Consider the following 19225-nt stretch of genomic DNA (forward strand, 5'->3'; position numbering starts at 1 on the left):
CTCTGTTGCAGCCTGGCAAGGGTAGAAGTCTAGGCTTCCCACTTGACTTTTGCTGGCAAGGTGAGTCCACAGGTTTTCTGTGCTGTTTGGCTGGAGTAGAGCAGCTATTGTCTAAAAGTTTTCTGCCTTCTAGGCTATCCCTTTAGTGGTCCTTTGGCTACAGAGAACAGGCTTTTGTTGTGGTTTTTTCCCCGTCTATGCCATCAGTTGCAGCTTCTTCAATGTCAAGTATGGGATGATAAGGCAAAAAGGAAGTCCAGTGAAACCACCACTGTGCTGCTCCTCCAGTCCTAAGCTCCCTAGGTTGTCTGCCATCTTCTCTCTACCTTTTAAAGTCTTCTTATGTTTCTTTTATATATAATGTCCAGGGTTTTTAGTTGCACTTTGCAAAAGGATTAGGGAAAAGTAGGTCTATTACATCTTCCTGAAGCAGAAGTAATCATGTGTTTTTAAAAGATCAATCTGACCGCTGTGTACTATTGTCATCATCTTTTTTTTTTTTTTTTTTTTTTTTGAGACGGAGTCTCCCTCTGTCGCCCAGGCTAGAGTGCAGTGGCATGATCTCGGCTCACTGCAAGCTCTGCCTCCCAAGTTCACACCATTCTCCTGCCTCAGCCTCCTGAGTAGCAGGGACTACAGGTCCCCACCACCATGCCCGGCTGATTTTTTGTTGTATTTTTAGTAGAGATGGGGTTTCACTGTGTTAGCCAGGATGGTCTTGATCTCCTGATCTTGTGATCTGCCTGCCTCGGCCTCCCAAAGTGCTAGGTTTTATTGTCATCTTCTTAACCCATCTGGGATCTCAGGCACCCTCAAAGAAGTGAGTCTGTTTGCATAGCCCCCAGTTGGACAGTGACTGTCCATGTCACCAAAAGCAAAAACATCCATGTAAGCAGAAAAAATAATAGTAAAGGGGATCCATAAAGCCTCTAAGGAATGGTCCAATCTCTTTGTGCCTCTACCTCTCTAATAATTAACCATGAACAAAATGACAACTACCAAATAGACATAGGATCAGATCCCAAAAGTATCAAACAGCTCAAGAAGTCATCTGATTTGGGAGGCCAAGACAGGTGGATCACTTGAGTCCAGGAGTTTGAGAAGAGCCTGGGCAACATCACAAGACCCCATCTCAAAAAAAAAAAAAAAAAAAAAAAAAAAAAAAAGGCCAGGCACAGTGGCTCACTCCTGTAATCCCAGCACTTGGGAGGCAGAGGCAGGTGGATCACGAGGTCAGGAGATCAAGACCATCCTGGCTAACATGGTGAAACCCCATCTCTACTAAAAAATACAAAAAAAAAAAAAAGCCAGGCGTGGTGGTGGGCACCTGTAGTCCCAGCTACTTGGGAGGCTGAGGCAGGAGAATGGTGTGAACCCAGGAGGTGGAACTTGCAGTGAGCCAAGATCGCGCCACTGCACTCCAGCCTGGGTGACACAGCGAGACTCCGTCTCAAAAACAAACAAACAAACAAAAATTAATTATAAAAAAGAAAGTCAACTGAGACATTCCCAGTTCTACACAAAACTACAGTCCAACCGTCTAAGAGAGGAAAGTCACAGTGTGTACTCAAAACCTTTTAAAATAAGATTTAGTAAAACAGTTTGCTAAAAATTCTTAATTTGTTGACCCCAGGGACAAGTTTGTGTTTAGCAACTGATTGGGCCTGTCTTTCTCACCTCCTTGTTTCATTTCTTCACTCCCTCCCCTCTCCTCACTCAGTTCTTCACCATCCCTCTGGCCTCCCTTTTCTTTATGGTCAGGACCTGTGCTTAGGAAGTGGCCAGCCCCAGGCACTCAAGCCTGGACACGGATCTAATGGAATTGATCACTGTACCAGGTGCCATTCTAGGCACTTTCTACTCATCAGCTCCTGGGAAGCAGATAGTTGTATTTTCATTCCTATGTTAGTGATGATGGCCCAAGAGTGGGTCATCCTGCAGAGCCAGGATCCTGACCCAGACACAAAACCCATGCTTTTAACTGTGAGGTCACCCTATCACTCGGCTCCCTTTCAGGGTTTTCCCTGCAGTGCACATCTCACTGTGGAATGACAGCTTCATCCCCTTTAAGGGCAGAAGCAGACATGGCCTGCAGCCATGGTGACTTCTTTTGGTGGGAAGATGGTCCCAAGTCAGGTGCAGTCATGGGCCCCTAGCATCTGCATTGGGAGGAACCTTGGAAATCATCTAGCCCAGTGATTTTCCCAGCCCAGTCATCTGAATCCTGCTGTCAGAATCTTTTCCAGACCTGGAAAAAGTACTACTTAAAGAAAGCATGAAGCATGCATACCATCGATGCAATTTATTATTTACTTGATCTTTTTCTTAAATGTGTTTGAAACATATTACTACCGTAAGTAGATACTCTACATCACTTGCCATGAGTGGAAGGGACATATCAAAGTAGATGTGTGACTGCACAATAGCAGTAAGATGAGTGCTGCACTCAGGGCCTGAGGATCTTGCTGGGATCCTTCTGGGGCTGGTAGCCCACCCTCCACCTGCCTCCACCTTTCCAGGTGTGCTCACCCCTCACAATGCAGCCTAGCCTGCTCCACAAGGGAGCTATCTGTAGAGGTAGGTCTTTTTTTTGGGGGGGGAGGGGTGGGGGGAGGCAGAGTTTTGCTCTTGTCACTCAGGCTGGAGTGCAGTGGGGCAATCTCGACTCACTACAACCTCTGCCTTCCAGGTTCAAGAGATTCTCATGTCTCAGCCTCCCGAGTAGCTGAGATTAACAGGCGCCTGCCATAATGCCTGGATAATTTTTTGTATTTTTAGTAGAGACGGGGTCTCACCATGTTGGTCAGGCTGGTCTTGAACTCCTGACCTCAGGTGATCCACCCGCCTCAGCCTCCTCAAGTGCTGAGATTATAGGTGCAAGCCACCGCACCCAGCCAAAGTGAGTTCCTTGATGTGGATTGAGACAGAGAGCTTGCTGTCAGTGTCCCCAAAAGTAACAGTAATTCTTCTTTCTCTTGATTCTGAGACACAGCTTTTTTCACAATTGAGCATTTCTCCATTTGAAACGGGTCTTAAGATGGATGGCCGAGCGCAGTGGCTCATGCCTGTAATCCCAGCACTTTGGGAGGCCGAGGTGGGCGGATCATGAGGTCAGGAGATCGAGACCATCCTGGCTAACACAGTGAAACCCCGTCTCTACTAAAAATGCAAAAAATTAGCTGGGCATGGCGGTGGGCGCCTGTAGTCCCAGCTACTCGGGAGGCTGAGGCAGGAGAATGGCGTGAACCCGGGAGGTGGAGCTTGCAGTGAGCCGAGATCGCGCCACTGCACTCCAGCCTGGGTGACTGAGCCAGACTCCGTCTCAAAAAAAAAAAAAAAAGATGGATGTGTACGTTTAATAAGGAGGGCTTTTTTTTTTCTTTTCTTAAAATCTGCCATGAATTTTATGACATCTTAAAAAAAGGAATGAGGTTCAACTATGGTAAATTGCTGTTTAGGGATTAAAAACGATCAAATAGCGGCACTTTATTTTGGTTCAACCTAACAGCATATGGTGATACGTTATCTTTTAGCCCTCATAGCAACCTCATCAAGCAAGTATTTTTAATCCTCTTTGGAAAAGAACACCAAGGCCCAGAGAAGCTGAGTAACTTTCCCAAGGTCACAGAGCTAGTGAGTGAAGGGTCAGGACTGGGACCCACGCCATCTCATCCCATTGTTTATATTTTTACCAACACATAGAATTCCAGCCTGAGCCACCTATAAAGGACCTTTGGGATTAATCTTAGTGCTCCTTTCCGAAGAAAAGAAAGTGTTTCCACATCTTTTTAGGAGAAGAATGGAGTCAAAGGAGAAGAGGAAAGATGTCACCCCCCAAATCCACAGGACTCCATCTCAGGAGAGTTTCCTGGCAACTATGCTATTAGGAATTTTGCAAGGTCGGTCATGGTGGCTCATGTCTGTAATCCCAGCACTTTGAGAGACTGAGGCAGGAGGATCTCTTGAGCCCAGGAGTTCAAGACCAGCCTGGGCAACATACTGAGACCTCGTCTACACACACACACTAACACACGCACAATTAGCTGGGCATAGTGGCGCACACTTGTAGTCTCAGCTCCCTGGGAGGCTGAAGTGGGAAGATCACTTGAGTCCAGGAGGTCAAGGTTGCAATGAGCTGCGGTTGCACCACTGCACTCCAGCCTGGACAACAGGGAGAGACCCTGTCTCAAAAAAAAAAAAAAAAAGAAAAAGAATTTTGCTTCACTCTCCTTTAGTTCTTTTATATGGCCACACAGTTCTGAGTCCAGAGGACCTGAATTTACTCCATCTGCACATCTAGAATTTCCCGTGAGAGACTTGAATGGCAGGTATACCCAGCGGCATGCCAATAACATGCACTAACCAGGGACTGTGTCCTCAGGCCTGGCCTCACCCCCACCCACCCATCCTCCCGGACTCGTCCCGGCCTCCCAGGTCAGACTCGGCACGTGAAGACCAACTGGCCTACTGCCCTGAGACTGCAGCCAGTCATCCCTTTGGCCTAAAGCACTGTGCTTAAATGTGCTGCTCAGAGAATGCAGGCATCTGTCCCAGCACAACCACCACCCATTCCCACCTCCAGAATGGAATGAGCCTCAAGTTTGGTTGCTTCCATTCTGTTGTCTTTGGGTTTTGGTCCAGGACTTACCAAACCCATCGGATAACCCAGCTTTTCATCCCAGTCTGACCCCCCTGACCCATGGATCTCATCCCCTGACAGCAGTCACCTGATAGGAATGACGCCACCCCTTACCCTCAGAGGGCTGTCCTGGAGTTCACAATCGTTTTGGGTCCCAGGTAATCAGGACAAATGACACTGGTGCTCCACTGCCTGGAGGAGGAGCACTGGGAAGGGCACAGGGCAGACACCTCCACAAACATGAACAGATTCAAGGATGCAGCAGGGAGTTTTCTCTTAGGATTCTGTTCCTTGAAAAAGAAGTGGCTAGAAAGCAGTGAGAAAGCCTCGCAAAAGGCAGCATCTTTGGTGCCAACACTTGGCATAGCCCCCTAATCCTCTGCACAATGTCCAACTCCTGGGGACCAGCCAGTGCTTGGTATTTAGTAGACGCTCAATAAATATTTGGAGAATGAATGAATGAATGAATGAATGAATGAATGAATGAATGAATGAATATATAGCTTAGTGCATGGGGAAACATTCCCTAAACCTCTGGGGAATGACTGGATAAAGTATAGGGAGCCCCCTGATGTCCAGTTTAAGCTTCCACTCTCCCTCTTTCCTTTGCTCTCCTGAACTTCTAGTGCTTTCATTATAATCATATTTCCATGGTGGGAAGTTTTTTTTAATTTATTTTTAGAGGTGGGGTTTTGCCATGTTGCCTAGGCTGGCCTCAAACTCCTGGTCTCAAGCCATCCTCCCACCTCAACCTCCCGAATAGCTGGGACCACAGTTATGCACCACCAGGCCCAGCCAATTTTTTAAAAAAATAATTTAAAGACAGGGTCTCGCAATGTTGCCTAGGCTGGCCTGGAGCTCCTGGGCTCAAGCAATCCTTGGCCTCCCAAGCAGCTGGGACTATAGGCATGCACCACCACACAAGGTTTTTAAAATAGATTTTATTGTTTTAGGCCCAGTTTTAGATCTACAGAAAAATTGAGAAGATAGTACAGAGAGTTCCCATATACCCCTTCACTCACTTTTCCCTATGATTAATAGGCTATATTACTAGATACCTTTGTTATAAATAATGAACCAATATTGATACATTATCATGAGCTAAAATCCATACCTTATTCAGAGTTCCTTAGGTTTTTTTGTTTTAGATTCACGGGGTTTATGTATGGGTTTGTTACATGGATATACCACATGATGCTGAGGTTTGGGCTTCAATTGAATCCGTCACCCAAATAGTGAACATAGGGCCCAATGGGTAGCTTTTCAGCCCTTGCCTCCTTCCCTCTCTCTCTCCCCACTTTTTTGGAGTCCCCAGTGTCTCTTGTTCCCAACTTTATATCCATGTGTACACAGTTATTAGCTCCCACTTACACGTGAGAACATGGGGTATTTGGTTTTCTGTTTCTACTTTCATTCACTTAGGATAATAGCCTCCAGCTGCATCCATGTTACAGCAAAGGACATGATTTCATTCATTTTCATGGCTGCATAGTAGTCCATGGTGTATATGTAGCACGTTTTCTTTATCCAGTGCACCACTGATGGGCACCTTTGTTGATTCCATGTCTTTGCTATTGTGAATAGTGCTGCAATGAACATGTGAGTGCAGGTGTCTTTTGGGTAGAATGATTTATTTTCCTTTGGGTATATGCCCAGTAATGGGATTACTGGGTCGAATGGTAACTCTATTTGTAGTTCTTTGAGAAATAGCCAGAGTTCCTTAGTTTGTACCTGGTGTCTTATTCTGCTACTGGATCCCATCCAGAATACCACATTACACTTCATCGTCATTTCTCTTAGGCTCCACTTGATGGAGGCGGTTCCTCGGACTTTCCTTGTTTGGGGTGACCTTGAAAGTTTTGAGGAGTACTGGTCAAACATTGTGTAGGCTGCCCCTCTAGTGGAATATGCCTGACGTTTTTCTCATGATTAGACTGGGGTTATGGATTTTTCAGAGGGAAACCCCAGAGAGAAAGACATCTTATCAAGGGCACATTCCATCAAGGTGAGTTATCACTATTGTTGTTGACCTGGGCCACCTGGCTGAGGCAGTGTTTGTCAAGTTTCTCTACTGTAATCTTCCTCTCTTCCCCTCTTTCCATACTGTCCTCTTTGGAATGCAGTGAGCATGCAATGCCCTCAACTAAAAAGTGGGGAGTTGCACCTCCCCCTGACCATTGTTACGTATTTGAAGATTGTCCATTCGGAACAAGTATGGTCAGCCCTTATATTTCCGTTCTCAGGTGATACAGTACACATTAAAGTTAGAAAGAGAGGTCAACTGTGAGTTCCAGCGGAGGAGGGGTCTTGCCTTGCCTGCTTCTGCGGCCCCAAAAGAGTGCCTTTCACACTGCAGGACACCTCTTCCATGTTTAATCAATACCTCCTGAATCGAATCAAACCACCACCACTGTCTGCCAAAAAAGAAAAACGTGCAGAAGAGTCTACAGACTGTACAGGCCTCTCTGAAGGGCACAAGAGTCCAGGAAACAGGTTTTATTACTTCACTCAGAGTTAATTAGATGGGAGCTGATTCACCAGCAAGATGCATGAGACACACCCTGGTGTAGACGAGTGAGACTTATCCCTAACATTCATAATACAGTCTGTACAAAGCATTTTTGCAGATAACAAGTCTTATCTTTTTTATGATCAGCCAGTACTTATCAAATGTCCACCATGTGTCTGGCACTCTGGGTTACAGAGGTGATGAAATATAGTTCAATAGATGTAAACTTTAGATGAGATGTGTTAGTTTTCTATTGCTGCAGTAACAAATGACCATAATTTAGAGGTGTAAGGCAACACCTATTTATTATCTCATAGTTTCTCTGGGTTGGAAATCTGGGTGCAGTGTGACCCAGCTCAGTTCTCTGCCTAGGATCTCAAGGGCAAAATCAAGGAGTCAGCAGAATTGTGTTCCTTTCTGGGGGCTTTGGGGAAGAATTGCTTCCAAGCTCATTCAGATGTTTTGGGTGGAATTCAGTTCCTTGTGGCTGTAGGACTGAGATCCCACTTCCTTGCTGACTGTTGGTGTCACACTTAACTCCTAGTGTGGTTACCTAAGTCCCCTCACAAGCTTGCCATGTGGCCCCTCCATCTTCAAGCCAGCAACAGAGCATCAAGTCCTTCTCAGACTGGGATCTCTGTCATCTTGTTCTCCCCTCTCCCTTCTGAAGTCCTTCTCTGCCTCTACTTTTAAGGGCTCATGTGATTACTTTGAGCTCACCCAGATAATCCAGGATAATCTATTTGAAGGTTGACTCATGAGGAACTGCTATGCTCTTGAATGTTTGTCCCCCCAGAATTTAAATGTTGAAGTCCTAACCCCCAAGGTGATGATATTAGGAAGTGGTGTATTTGGGAGGTGAGTAGGTCCACAAAAGAGACCCCGGAGGGGCCTCAGCACTCCTTCTACCATGTGAGGACATAGCTAGAAGGCACCATCTATGAGAAAGTGGGCCCTCACCAAACACCGAGTCTTCTGGCACCTTGATCTTAGACTTCCCAGCCTCCAGAACTGTGAGAAATAAATTTCTGCACTTTATAAGCCACCCAGTTTAGAGTATTTTGTTAGCAGCCCTAATGGACTAAAGCACTAACCTTGATTACTCCTGCAAAGTTGCTTTTGCCATGTAAAGTAATGTGTTCACAATCCCAGTCCCAGGGGTTATTAGGGCATGCAGTCTTCTAGAAAGCCATAATTCTTCTTACCACACAGTGCTTCTCAAGCATGAATGTGCATGGGAGTCAGCTGCAGAGTGTGTTAAAAATGCAGATTCTGATTCAGTGGGCCTGAATGAGAGTGTCTATTTCCTACAGGATCCCAGAGGATGCTGCTGCTCGTGGTCTATGGAGTACGTTTTGGGTGGCAGGGCTTTAGGCCAGAGGAAACAAATTTATAGCCCACAGCCCAGGTCAGACCCATGAGAGAATTTCAGTGCATGGAACCTGTGGTTCTCAAACTTAAGGGAATGTCAGTATCACCAGAAAATGTGTTAATATGCAGATTCCTGGACCTCACTCCCAGGGTTTTTAAGTCAGAAGGTCTGGGGCAAGGCCCAAGAATTTGCATTTCTAATAAGCTCCCAGGTGATGCTGGTCCAGGGACCACACTTCGAGAAGAACTGCATTAAGCCCATTGGTAGCCAGTTATTTTTAGGAGTATTAAGTGAGGGGAGCACTGAATGCCCTCTGGTTATAAAGCCTCATCTTTGAAAGTTGAGTCTCTTTGTCCTTCAAGTATGATTATGCCCCTGTAAATCACATCTGAGGTGACACTGTTCCTTCTGTGATCTACCTACTTTAATTGAAGGGTTTGGATTATCTTTTATATGCCAAGCTGTATGCTTCTGCCTTGGGAACACAATGAAGTGGGTAGATTTAAGAACAGCTTGAACCACTCACATCACTAGTGGCCCCAAACCCATCTTTTAAAATTCAAAAGAATATTTATTGTTTTTATTACAAAAGCAATGCTTGTTTGTTGTAGAAAATATAAGTAAAAGAAAAAACATCCTCATCTCACCCAAAGGTAACTACTCTATTTTTTTTAGATCTTTTTCTATACATATCTGTCAATCCAAATATATTTGTAGAGGGTTTTATTTCCAAAAGACCTGGTACAAACTGTGTTGTAACCTACTTTTCTTCCTTAATCTATTGTAAATATTTTTCAATGTGACCCCTTTGAGCCCCTAGTTTCAACACCCTTTCTCCAATAAATAGAAACAAAATGCTGTGTTTCATTTTTCCTCCTATACACCTGCAGCTGGAGGGAGATTAATGAAAGGAAATGGCTGCAAAGTGGGAAGAGATCAATGCACGATGAGGGTCAAGGAGAAGCAGGCTCCCATGTCCCCAGCAGTGAAGGGCAGCTGTAGTTTGGGGTTGCGGAACCAGCTCCTTCCCACCTTTTGTTTGGAGCCAATGATTCAGCTGAGCACTTCTGGGTCCGGAAATGCCTCAGCACCAGAATCAAGTTCACACGAAAGCTGAATCAGGAGAATTTGTCTCGTTAATGGAGAGCACAGCCACAGGATCAAAAGGGCTAATTTCAGGATAATTCTCCTGAAATCCTGCTAATTTCAGGAGAATTCATTGCTTCCAGAATTTTAGAGTACTGGTAAAGGTGGCTTTGGGGTAAAACCTTACTTTCCTTTCTCTATGAACTACAAAAACCTGCTTTCCAGTGGGTAGCGAATCATGAGGGCCAGAGAAAAGAATTTAATTGCAAATTTCTTAAGCTTCACCAGTGAACCCACTAGAAATAGACAGTGGACAAAACAGAGCAAGTAAATCCAGGACTCGTGAGTGCAAACGGCTTGTGTGCTACCCCAGAGGATTTCTCCTGTGGCGTGCAGTAAATGTGTGAGCTCTAATCACCTGGAGGGATGCATTCCTGGGGCACAGCTTGGCTGAGGCTGGCCACAGCCCCCAGTATCATGACCTCCTGTTTCTTTTCTGCAGAACGAAGTGATCAGCCAGCAGCTGTGCGTCATCTTCACACACTGCTACGGGCCCTACCCCATCCCCAAGCTCACGGAGATCAAACGGAAACAGACCTCACGCTTGGGTGAGTGGTTCCCCCGGGCCTGTGTTGGCTGCTGCTTTGTGATTTAAGGATAGGGAGCCAAAGAATGCCATAAAAAAGGAGGGAGGGGGTTCAAGGGCAAACAAGGTCGGTTCAGGATTCAGGCCAGGGGAAATCAGAATTTCTCCTTTATTGTGTGATGACACTGGAGAACATACCTTGGGAATGTGGACAAGGAGATTTGCCAACTAAAGGGACTTTCTCCCCTAGACACAGACAGTGGGGGCTGCGGAAGACCTCCTGATTCCATACACATCCGCTGCACAGGTGGCTCCTGAAAGAAGGCCACACTGCACATGGCAGCTCTGTCCCCCAAACTCCCCCCTCTAAAAGTCCTTCTTCCTCACTAAGAAGGAATGAGCGGGAGACAGTGAGGAGCCAGGGCTGTTCCTCTAGTGGAGATCCTTCTACAGGGAAATAAGAGAAAAGGAGAACAAAGCCCCACAACACACACACACCCCCATAAAAATATGAGGGGACATACCTGAGCTGCAGAGGCTGGATGCTCAGAAGTCCCATGACAGTATCAATAACCTCTTCTTCTGGGAGGCGTTCACTGTGCCGGCTCCAGCCACGCACTTGACCTACCCTATCTCAAGTCATCTTCAGGCCACCCCAAGAGGCAGGCACTGTGACTCATCCTACATTATGGCTGCAATATCAGTACGGGGTGAAGCTGGAACTTGAACCCAGGTGTGCCCAGAAGCCGTAATTTTGTCATTCTGCAGTCCCAGCTTCTGAGATTTTTCAGAAGAAACCTTTCCATCAGGCACGAGGTTCTTTCAGAGGATCCTGGGGCTGTTGCAACCGGGTTGATCAGCCTACAGAAAGGAGAAGGAATATCAGGCTGCTTTGAGGCCTGAAACATGAGCCTTCTGATGGAAGAGACTGTCTGCCTGCTGCCTGGAGAGTTATAAAATATTAAAGATAAAGGATTCCTTTTCCTTAGATAGGTTGGGGACCTTTCCTACTTCCTGTTTCCCTTTCCTAATAAAGTTGAAGGGCATCTGAGTAATAGAAGACTGAAATTTCTACTCTTTAGCAAAATTTGAAAGGGATGAGCTAGTTTAGATTAATTAAAAGGCTGAATTCATGGGACTATTTTAAAGTTATTTTTGTTCCCATCTTGAATAACTTGTTAATTTAAATGAGACACAACTTTTTGCTGAAATGGAAAATTTTAGCAGCTGAGTCAAAGGCTGTCTATCTTTCTGACCACGTGTAGGGAAAACTGGGATGTGCCCAAGTCACAAGTACTTCTCCCTTATAGGAAATAGGTATTAATTAAAATGTTATCAGGGCAATACGTTATGAAGACCAGTCAAGTTAGCAAACGTTAGAGAGTGAGGGGTACATTCCCAGGACACAGCAACAATCTCTGATGTCTCGGTGCCTCATAAGACACCATCCTTAGAGCAAACTTTTGCCAGGTCAGTTTCAGTGGCATAAAATCTGCTTTCCCTTAGCTACAGGTTGGGAGGGAACATTTTCTCCTCCTGAATTTGCTGAAGTTTCTTTCACTAGCAGTTAAAAGTTTCTGATTTTGGGCCGGACATGGTGGCTCATGCCTGTAATCCCAGTACTTTGGGAGGCCGAGGCAGGCAGATCAAATACCATCAACATCCATTGAGCATCTACTATAATGGTCACGTTTATTGAGGGATACTCATGTGTCAGCCATTTTGCTAAGTGCGCTCCATAAATTCATTCATTTATTCCTCACTACTCTTAAGGTCAGGAGTTCAAGACCAGCCTTGCCAACATGGTGAAACCATGTCTCTACTAAAAATACAAAAAATTACCGGGGCGCAGTGGCACATGCCTATAGTCCCAGCTACTCAGGGGGCTGAGGCAGGAGAATCACTTGAACCTGGGAGGTGGAAGTTGCAGTGAGCCAAGATTATGCCACTGCACTCCAGCCTGGGCAACAGAGTGAGACTCCATCTCAAAAAAATTTTTTTTAAAAATTTAAGTTCCTGGTTTTCAGCCCAAGCATTAGAATTCCAAGGGTTAGCACCAAAAAGAAAAGAAAAGGCAGACCTGAGAGGCTCAAAGCTCATGATATGAAAGAAAAAGCATCATGTAATTATTAATGGATGGAATATAGAGCAGGTACATTTTGTGTCTTCAGTCCAGCAGCTCAAGCTAGCATAACTAAAGGTTGCCAAATAGTGGTTCTTTAGGGACCGCTTTAAAGAAAAGACAAGAATGATTAGTGACAAGGATCTCAAACCAGCATCTCTGTGGGACTAGGCACGTGATATAAATGAGTGAAATGGGTTCAGCGCTAGACAGTAGGGAGTGGTGAGGACTGTGGCAAATCGGAGAGCACTGGTGTGTTTGTGTGTGTGTGTGTTATGGTGTCCTCTTGCCCTCCCAGTGAATTCTGGGAGAGAGTGTTAAAAGTGAAAGTAGAGGATATTAATAGTCTGGGAAGCAGGAATGGGGAACTGGCTGGAGATGAACAGTGGGTGTGATAGGTGAGCAGAGGGAGGCAGGTTACTGAGCAGAGAGAAAGTCAAGTGAAGAAATGAGTTTTCATCAACTCTCAGGCCTTCCCTTGCAGCCTCTTTTCCCTTTATCTGGATCATTTCAGAAGTTCTGGGGGGAGTTTTTTAATTAAAATGTTTAAAGAAAGTGGGATTACACAGGTGATTTTTACTGTTTATGCTTTTCTGATATTTTTAAAGTAAGAGCCTTTAAAAAAAAAAATGAGAAGAAGTGAGGCAGCTCTGTACCGACAGAGAAAGGTGAGTGGAGGACCACCAGGATCACCGTCTGGAGCAGCACAGGGTTCAGGGTCTGAGTGAAGAGAATCAGTCTGGAAGGCAAATTCTGGGTCCAAGTTACAGCAGTCTGGGGAAAATGCAGCCAGGCCAGGGCCCCAAGGTACAGACAGACAGGGTGAGTCCAACAGCTGAGTGTTCACATCCCCCAGGAAGACAGGAGCTTGGTCCTGCCCTCAATAGTTTAGGACAACCCATAAATCCAGCCAGAGGACGCAGTGGGGTTTCATTTCAGCACAGCCCCTGGACCCCTGGGGAAGGGCCCATCAACAACAAAGGGGCCTACAGGCTAAGAAGGGCCCCCGGGTCCTCGGCAGCCTCCTAGAGCAAGTTTCTGCAACAGGAGTCAAGGCATTATTTCATTCACTCAAAAAACATCCACTGAACCGCTACAAATAGCATTATGGTCATGTCTATTGAGGGATACTCATTTGTCAGCCACTTTGCTAAGTGCTCTCCATAAATTCACTCATTCGTTTATTCCTCACTATTCTGTGATGGAGTATAATGGGTACTGCAATTTCCATTTTACAGAAGGAGAAACTGAGGCATGGGTTGGATAAATAACTTGCCAAGGTTACACAGCTGAGATTTCTAGCCTCAGAATCCATACTGTTATTACACTTCACCACCTTTCTGTACTAGACACAGATGAAAGGGTTTGAAATGGACAGACATGGATACATCATAGCATGATGAGGCTACAGCAGGGGTGCATATGCTGTGGGAACTCAGCTGGGGCTACTGGGTCTGGGGAAAGTGGGGGAATCTGGCAAGGCTTACTGACCAAGGGCATCTGATCAGTATGTCTGAAACTTGAAGACCACCTAGGGATGATCCAGGTTTGGAAGGGGCTGGAAGGGTGTTTTAGGTAAAGGAACAATGAGTGCAGAGCCCCAGAGGGGAGAGAGCACATAGCACCCATGGGGAACTGAGAGCCACCCATAGCTCAAGCACACACACAGTTTGACAGGGAGAAGCCAGAGAAGGCAGTGAAACCCAGTCACAAGTAACCTCATTAAGACGTTTAGACTCTATCCTGGGAGCACTTGGGAGTTATTGAATGATCTGTAGCAGAGGAGGGGAGTGGCATGATCAGAGCTAGCTTTAGGAAGGATGGCGCCTGCAGTGAGGTGGGCCGTCAGACTGAGGGGGCCAAGAGTGGAGGCAGAGAGACCAACAGAGGCTCCTGTGAGTTCCCAGGAAGAGAGGATGTGGCCCAAACTAGGGTAATATCAAAGGGAATGGAGGGAAATGGAAGATTCAAGAAACGTAGGACAGGGGGTGTTGATGGATATTCTCAACAAGACAGAAGTGCTGAGCTGAGTACAGACTGGTACCTTCAGGAGCCTCGGGTCTCAAGGGCTGAAATGACAGGCAAATTGGAGGATCCTAGTGTTTAACCAAGCAGGCCATCCAATCAGAATGTCTGAGTTCGAATCATAGCTTCTCCACCAGTCACTAGCTTGAACAAGTCACTGTAAATTCTGTGTGCCTCAGTTTCTTCAACTGCACAGTGGGGATAATGTACAACCAGGTTGCATATCATAAGTGCTCAGTAAGTAGAAGCTAAATCTTTATTCTAGAAAATGAGGGCAGGGGACTGGCTCATTTGTCACTGACCCCGGGAGAGAAAGGCTTGGACTTAAATCACCTGGAATGCAGTGGCCAGGGGACAGCTCTTCTAAACCACTTCCTTTGGGCAGGGAGGGCGCTGAGCCCTGAGAGAGAGCAGCAGAGGTTTTCCCTTGCATAGTTTTCAGTCATGACACCGTAGACAAACCAGATCAATATTGTACCAATGTTAGATTCTTAGTTTTGACAAAGGTACCATGGCTGTGTAAGCTGTTATGATGAGCGGCATTCTTAGAGACAAGGTAGGTGGGTGATTACCTTTCACACCTGAAAAGTTCACTCTAGCTATAGGTGAATCTTCTCTGGGGAAATGCTACTTTTAATCACAAATAAGCTATAAGGATTTCCTATGAAAAACTACATTTCAGTGGCTTGACTGTTCCTCTAATTAGTCCTGTCTGCTGTTTGGTTGCTGTCTTGTCAATGAGTATTTTATCACCAAGATTTCCTTGCTCACTCTTATTTGTACCTTCTACAAGATAAATCTAAACTTCATCTTTTTTTCCACTAAAGCTACCTTTTTTTCCCTTTCCAATTCCAGATCCTCATTTTCTTAACAATAAAGAAATGTCTGATGTTACCTTTCTGGTAGAAGGAAGACCATTTTATGCTCACAAAGTGCTGTTATTTACAGCCTCTCCAAGGTATGTATCATCGATTTTGAAAGCAGCTGCATTATGACTTTGGCTGTTGCTATCACTATTTTTTGAAGTCATTTTTGGTGGTCTCTTTACCAAACCGGCAGATCATCTTAACAAAATCAAGAATTCAAGAGTACAGGGAAGCTGCTAGCATAAACAGCCTAGAACAAGGCGCCTTCTCCTCTGGGCAAATAAAGGAGGCAGGGGGAGCCGAGTTTGGGAGCAGAGCATGGATTTAGATTTTGGCTCCCTCGGCTAGGCGGCCTTGAGCAGTGAACAACCTGAGACCCCACACACAGGAGCCTTGAGGCTGCCACTCTCCAAATGTCAGGGAACAGACTTTGGCATAAGTCACTGAAATACACAGGTCCTGACTTTACTTTTCCCTAACTGTGGAGTTAACAGACAGTAGTATCATGTAGTAATAGGAAGAACTGCTCACCCTTTCTGCTAGCTCTGCAACTGCCTTTCTTCTCCTTTTGAGTAGAGATTGGGTTGACAGTTTAGAACCATGTTGTCCAGAGACCTGAACAGGGAGGAGTGAGGCTGGGGCAGAGGAGAGATTGATGCTGAAATGAGGAGGCAGCAGGAGAGAATGATGCCGAAATGAAGAATAGCAAGAGTCCCAGCTGGGTGGTGAGCAGGGGGTACCTGCGTTGGGTAAGGACACTGGGAACCCGGAAACAGAACTCCCCTCCAGGAAATTTGCTAAGAGAATGTGTGTGACTAGCACTCCCTGCATTTCTAAAAGCATCCAGGAATCTCCAGTCCGCCCACCAAAACCAAACACAAACCCCAGATGTCTGCTTTGCCACCACAAGAAAAATATGTTTTCCCTTACATAGTTTTCAGTCATGACACCGTAGACAAACCAGATCAATATTGTACCAATGTTAGATTCTTAGTTTTGACAAAGGTACCATGGCTGTGTAAGCTGTTAACATTAGGGAAAGCTGGGTGAGGGGTAAACAGGGACTCTCTATATTATCTTTGCAACTCTTCTGTAAATCTATAATTTCAAAAATGAGTTTAAAAAAACAGATACGTATCAGCTTATTCTTAAACATATTATCTGTGTGTTCCATTGATAAGATCTCTACCCACAAAGAGCTTTTAGTTTAGTTGATGGGCAGGAAAGTGCATTGAAAATCCAAGACAGAAAATCACGCATAAGGGAGATGAGTAGGTAGTCAACAAACATTGATTAAATATCTATGATGTGTCAGGTTCATACTGGGACAGGATGTGGAGATATAGCAGAGACAGAAACCACTGAAGTCCCTGCCCTCGTGGAGCAAAGCGTGTTCCATGGGCACCAGAGGGGAGGGAGTGAAGCCGTAGCCCTAGGCTTAGGAGAGATGCCATGAAGGTGGCGGCCACATGACAGGCCCTGAAAGATGGTCGGGGTTTAACAAGCACTCATTCTTTTCCAATCACCAGTTGGAGAATGAATGTAATTGTTCGAAACAGCGTTTTTTAACTTTAGAGTTTTAACTTCAAATTAGACTACGGTATAATAGGAGGGTTTAAATTAAGAAATGTAAGGATATACCACTGCTATATTTCAGAGTTGCAGGGGAAGAAACAAAGTCTTTCTACTGTCAGGAGAGCTGAGTTTTCTGTTTGTTTGTTTTTTGGGTTTTTTTTATTTTTGTTTTTTATTTTTGCGAGCCATGGATTTGTGTGTGAGTCCTTTTTATCTCTTTTTTATGTCCTTGTTCAGGTTCAAAGCACTCCTCTCCAGCAAGCCAACAAATGACAGCACCTGCATAGAGATCGGTTATGTGAAATACTCCATCTTTCAGGTGAGCCCTGCTGCGGCCTGGACTCTGTGCTGGTGGGCATGGGGCACAGGTGGTTGCCTCAGATCCTCAGCCTGAAGATTGGCCACTTGGAGAAGTCCTTAGAATGAGCTGTCAGTCTCCTGAACTCCTGGCCCCTGCTCACAGTGCCCCTTCCGTTTCCATCCATTCATCCCTGCAGCATTAACTGAGTGCCTGCTATGCCTGACACTGTGCGAAGGGCTGGGGACACAAGGATAAAGGATGTCCTCTCCTGGGGACTCAGACTCTGGGGAGGGAGGGCAGTGACTGAGTAATTCGTCAATTACAGTATACAGTAGGGTACTCTAGAGGAGTGAGACAATGTGCTGCAGCAACTCAGACCAAGGGAAATAAAGACAACCTCCTGGATGAGGTCTTATGAGTCAAAACATCCAAGGCTGAGAAGTTGGTGAGCCACAGGAAGGATAGGGCTCAAGAAAGCTGGTTAGAACATTCCAGGCAAAGAGAACAGCATGTGCGAAGTCCCAAAACTTTGGTTGAGCCCAGCGTCATCAGGAGCTGCTGTGCTTTTAGGGAATTTGTATCATTTTAGCATCAGTCTAAATCTACCCCAATTAGGAAAGGAAGGCTTCTTCGTCCAAGGCCAGAGGACATGACCATGTCTCCTTCTGTCTGGGGGGAGTTCGTGCCATGAACAATGAGTTTTGGTTTATGTGGTTTTTCTGAGGGGCACCGCAGCTTTTTCCTCTTTTCCACCTTCCTTCAGTTATGCCTGATTCATAAATTCTGCCCTGCAACAATGTTCTTGCAGCTAAGAGAAATTCACTCACTCCGCAGCCAGCTTTGCAGCTGTATTTCTACAGCTCCAAGACCCTCCAGGCACATGAAGGCTGTGTAGGCCCCTGGGTCCCACCAGGCTGTCTTCCCACCTTCCAGGGTTTGTAAGACAATGTGGGTGACCTGGGGATAGAGTTTATAGAATGCTGACAGGCAGTTGTTTCTCCTCCAGTTCAATTCAGGAAGGACAGCCCTGGAAAGAGTACCAAGTGGGTAAGACTCAGGCTGGCCATTGAGTTCTAAGAGGGTCGATGAGACAATTCATGCCATTCATTATCACCTCCATGTCCCAGGTTCTTGCAGAGACCAAGTAGGACAACATGAGAAAACCTTCAACTTCACATCTGCTGCATCATGGCAATTTTTAAGTGGGTCATTGTAGTTCTAAGCCATAACCGATAAACCACTTCCCCACTAAGCATAAGACTCTATAGAATAGGTTCCTTTGGACTAGGAGTTGGAGAAAGGATGAAAGAAATTTCCAGGCCAGGTGCGGTGGCTCATGCCTGTAATCCAAGCATTTTGGGAAGCCAGTGTGGGCTGAGGTGGGAGGATCACTTAAGCCCAGGAGTTCAAGACCAGCCTGATCAACATGGCAAAACCCTGTCTATTAAAAATACAAAAATTAGCTGGGGGTGGTCACATACACACCTGTATTCCCAGTTACTCAGGAGGCTGAGGCTGGAGAATCACTTGAGCCTGAGAGGTCAAGGCACAGAGAGCCATAATCGTGCCACTGCACTCCAGCCTGAGCAACAGAACAAGACCCTATCTTAAAAAAAAAAAAAAAAAAAAGTTTCCAAAGATAAGATAAGCCTGGGTGAGCTGTCCTCCTGAGGTCAGGAGAGTAGTGAGGAGGCTGGAGCCCCAAGGTGGGCCTGAGGAGTTGGCATACTCCAGACATCCAAGTTCCCATGTCCCCTCACCCTGGGCCCTCCGCACCATTTTCTACTGAGAGCAAAGTGGTCACAGCCCTTTCCTGAATGGCAGCTGTTGGGTTGGAAAGCTGGGTTCCATGCAGCCGTGGCTTTGCTTTGGAGGGTGATGAGGAAATGTTTGTGGAACCATGAGTAGTGAAGCATTGATCTGTGCTTACACGTGTTATCTGGAATGTTATTCCCTTTTTTTTTTTTTTCTTTTTTTGAGAGGGAGAGAGAGGGTCTGGCTCTGTGGCCCAGGCTGGTGTGTAGTGGTACAATCTTGGCTCACAGCAACCTCCACCTCCTGGGTTCAAGCCATCCTCCCACCTCAGCCTCCTGAGTAACTGGGACTACAGAAGTATTTCATCACACCCAGCTAATTTTTATACT

At 45.8% G+C, this 19225-nt stretch overlaps 1 protein-coding gene and 1 long non-coding RNA gene across 6 annotated transcripts in view; one reads left to right on the forward strand and one right to left on the reverse strand.

Annotated features, from left to right (window-relative positions):
• Nucleotides 1-19225, forward strand: part of ABTB3 (ankyrin repeat and BTB domain containing 3) — a 338657-nt gene that overhangs the window by 304012 nt on the left and 15420 nt on the right. For all 5 annotated transcript variants that reach the window (XM_028829828.2, XM_028829830.2, XM_028829829.2 and 2 more), the window contains 3 exons: nucleotides 10109-10214; nucleotides 15195-15297; nucleotides 17018-17099. In XM_028829828.2, the coding sequence (XP_028685661.1) occupies nucleotides 10109-10214; nucleotides 15195-15297; nucleotides 17018-17099 (291 nt within the window). The remainder of the gene's footprint in view (nucleotides 1-10108; nucleotides 10215-15194; nucleotides 15298-17017; nucleotides 17100-19225) is intronic.
• LOC144333015 (uncharacterized) lies at nucleotides 1400-3340 on the reverse strand. Its single transcript, XR_013401314.1, has 2 exons — nucleotides 3287-3340; nucleotides 1400-2440 (listed from the first exon to the last, which is right to left on the reverse strand). It is a non-coding gene; the product is annotated as an uncharacterized LOC144333015 (long non-coding RNA).

Source organism: Macaca mulatta, chromosome 11 (assembly GCF_049350105.2).
Source record: "Macaca mulatta isolate MMU2019108-1 chromosome 11, T2T-MMU8v2.0, whole genome shotgun sequence".
Classification (NCBI taxonomy): domain Eukaryota; kingdom Metazoa; phylum Chordata; class Mammalia; order Primates; family Cercopithecidae; genus Macaca; species Macaca mulatta.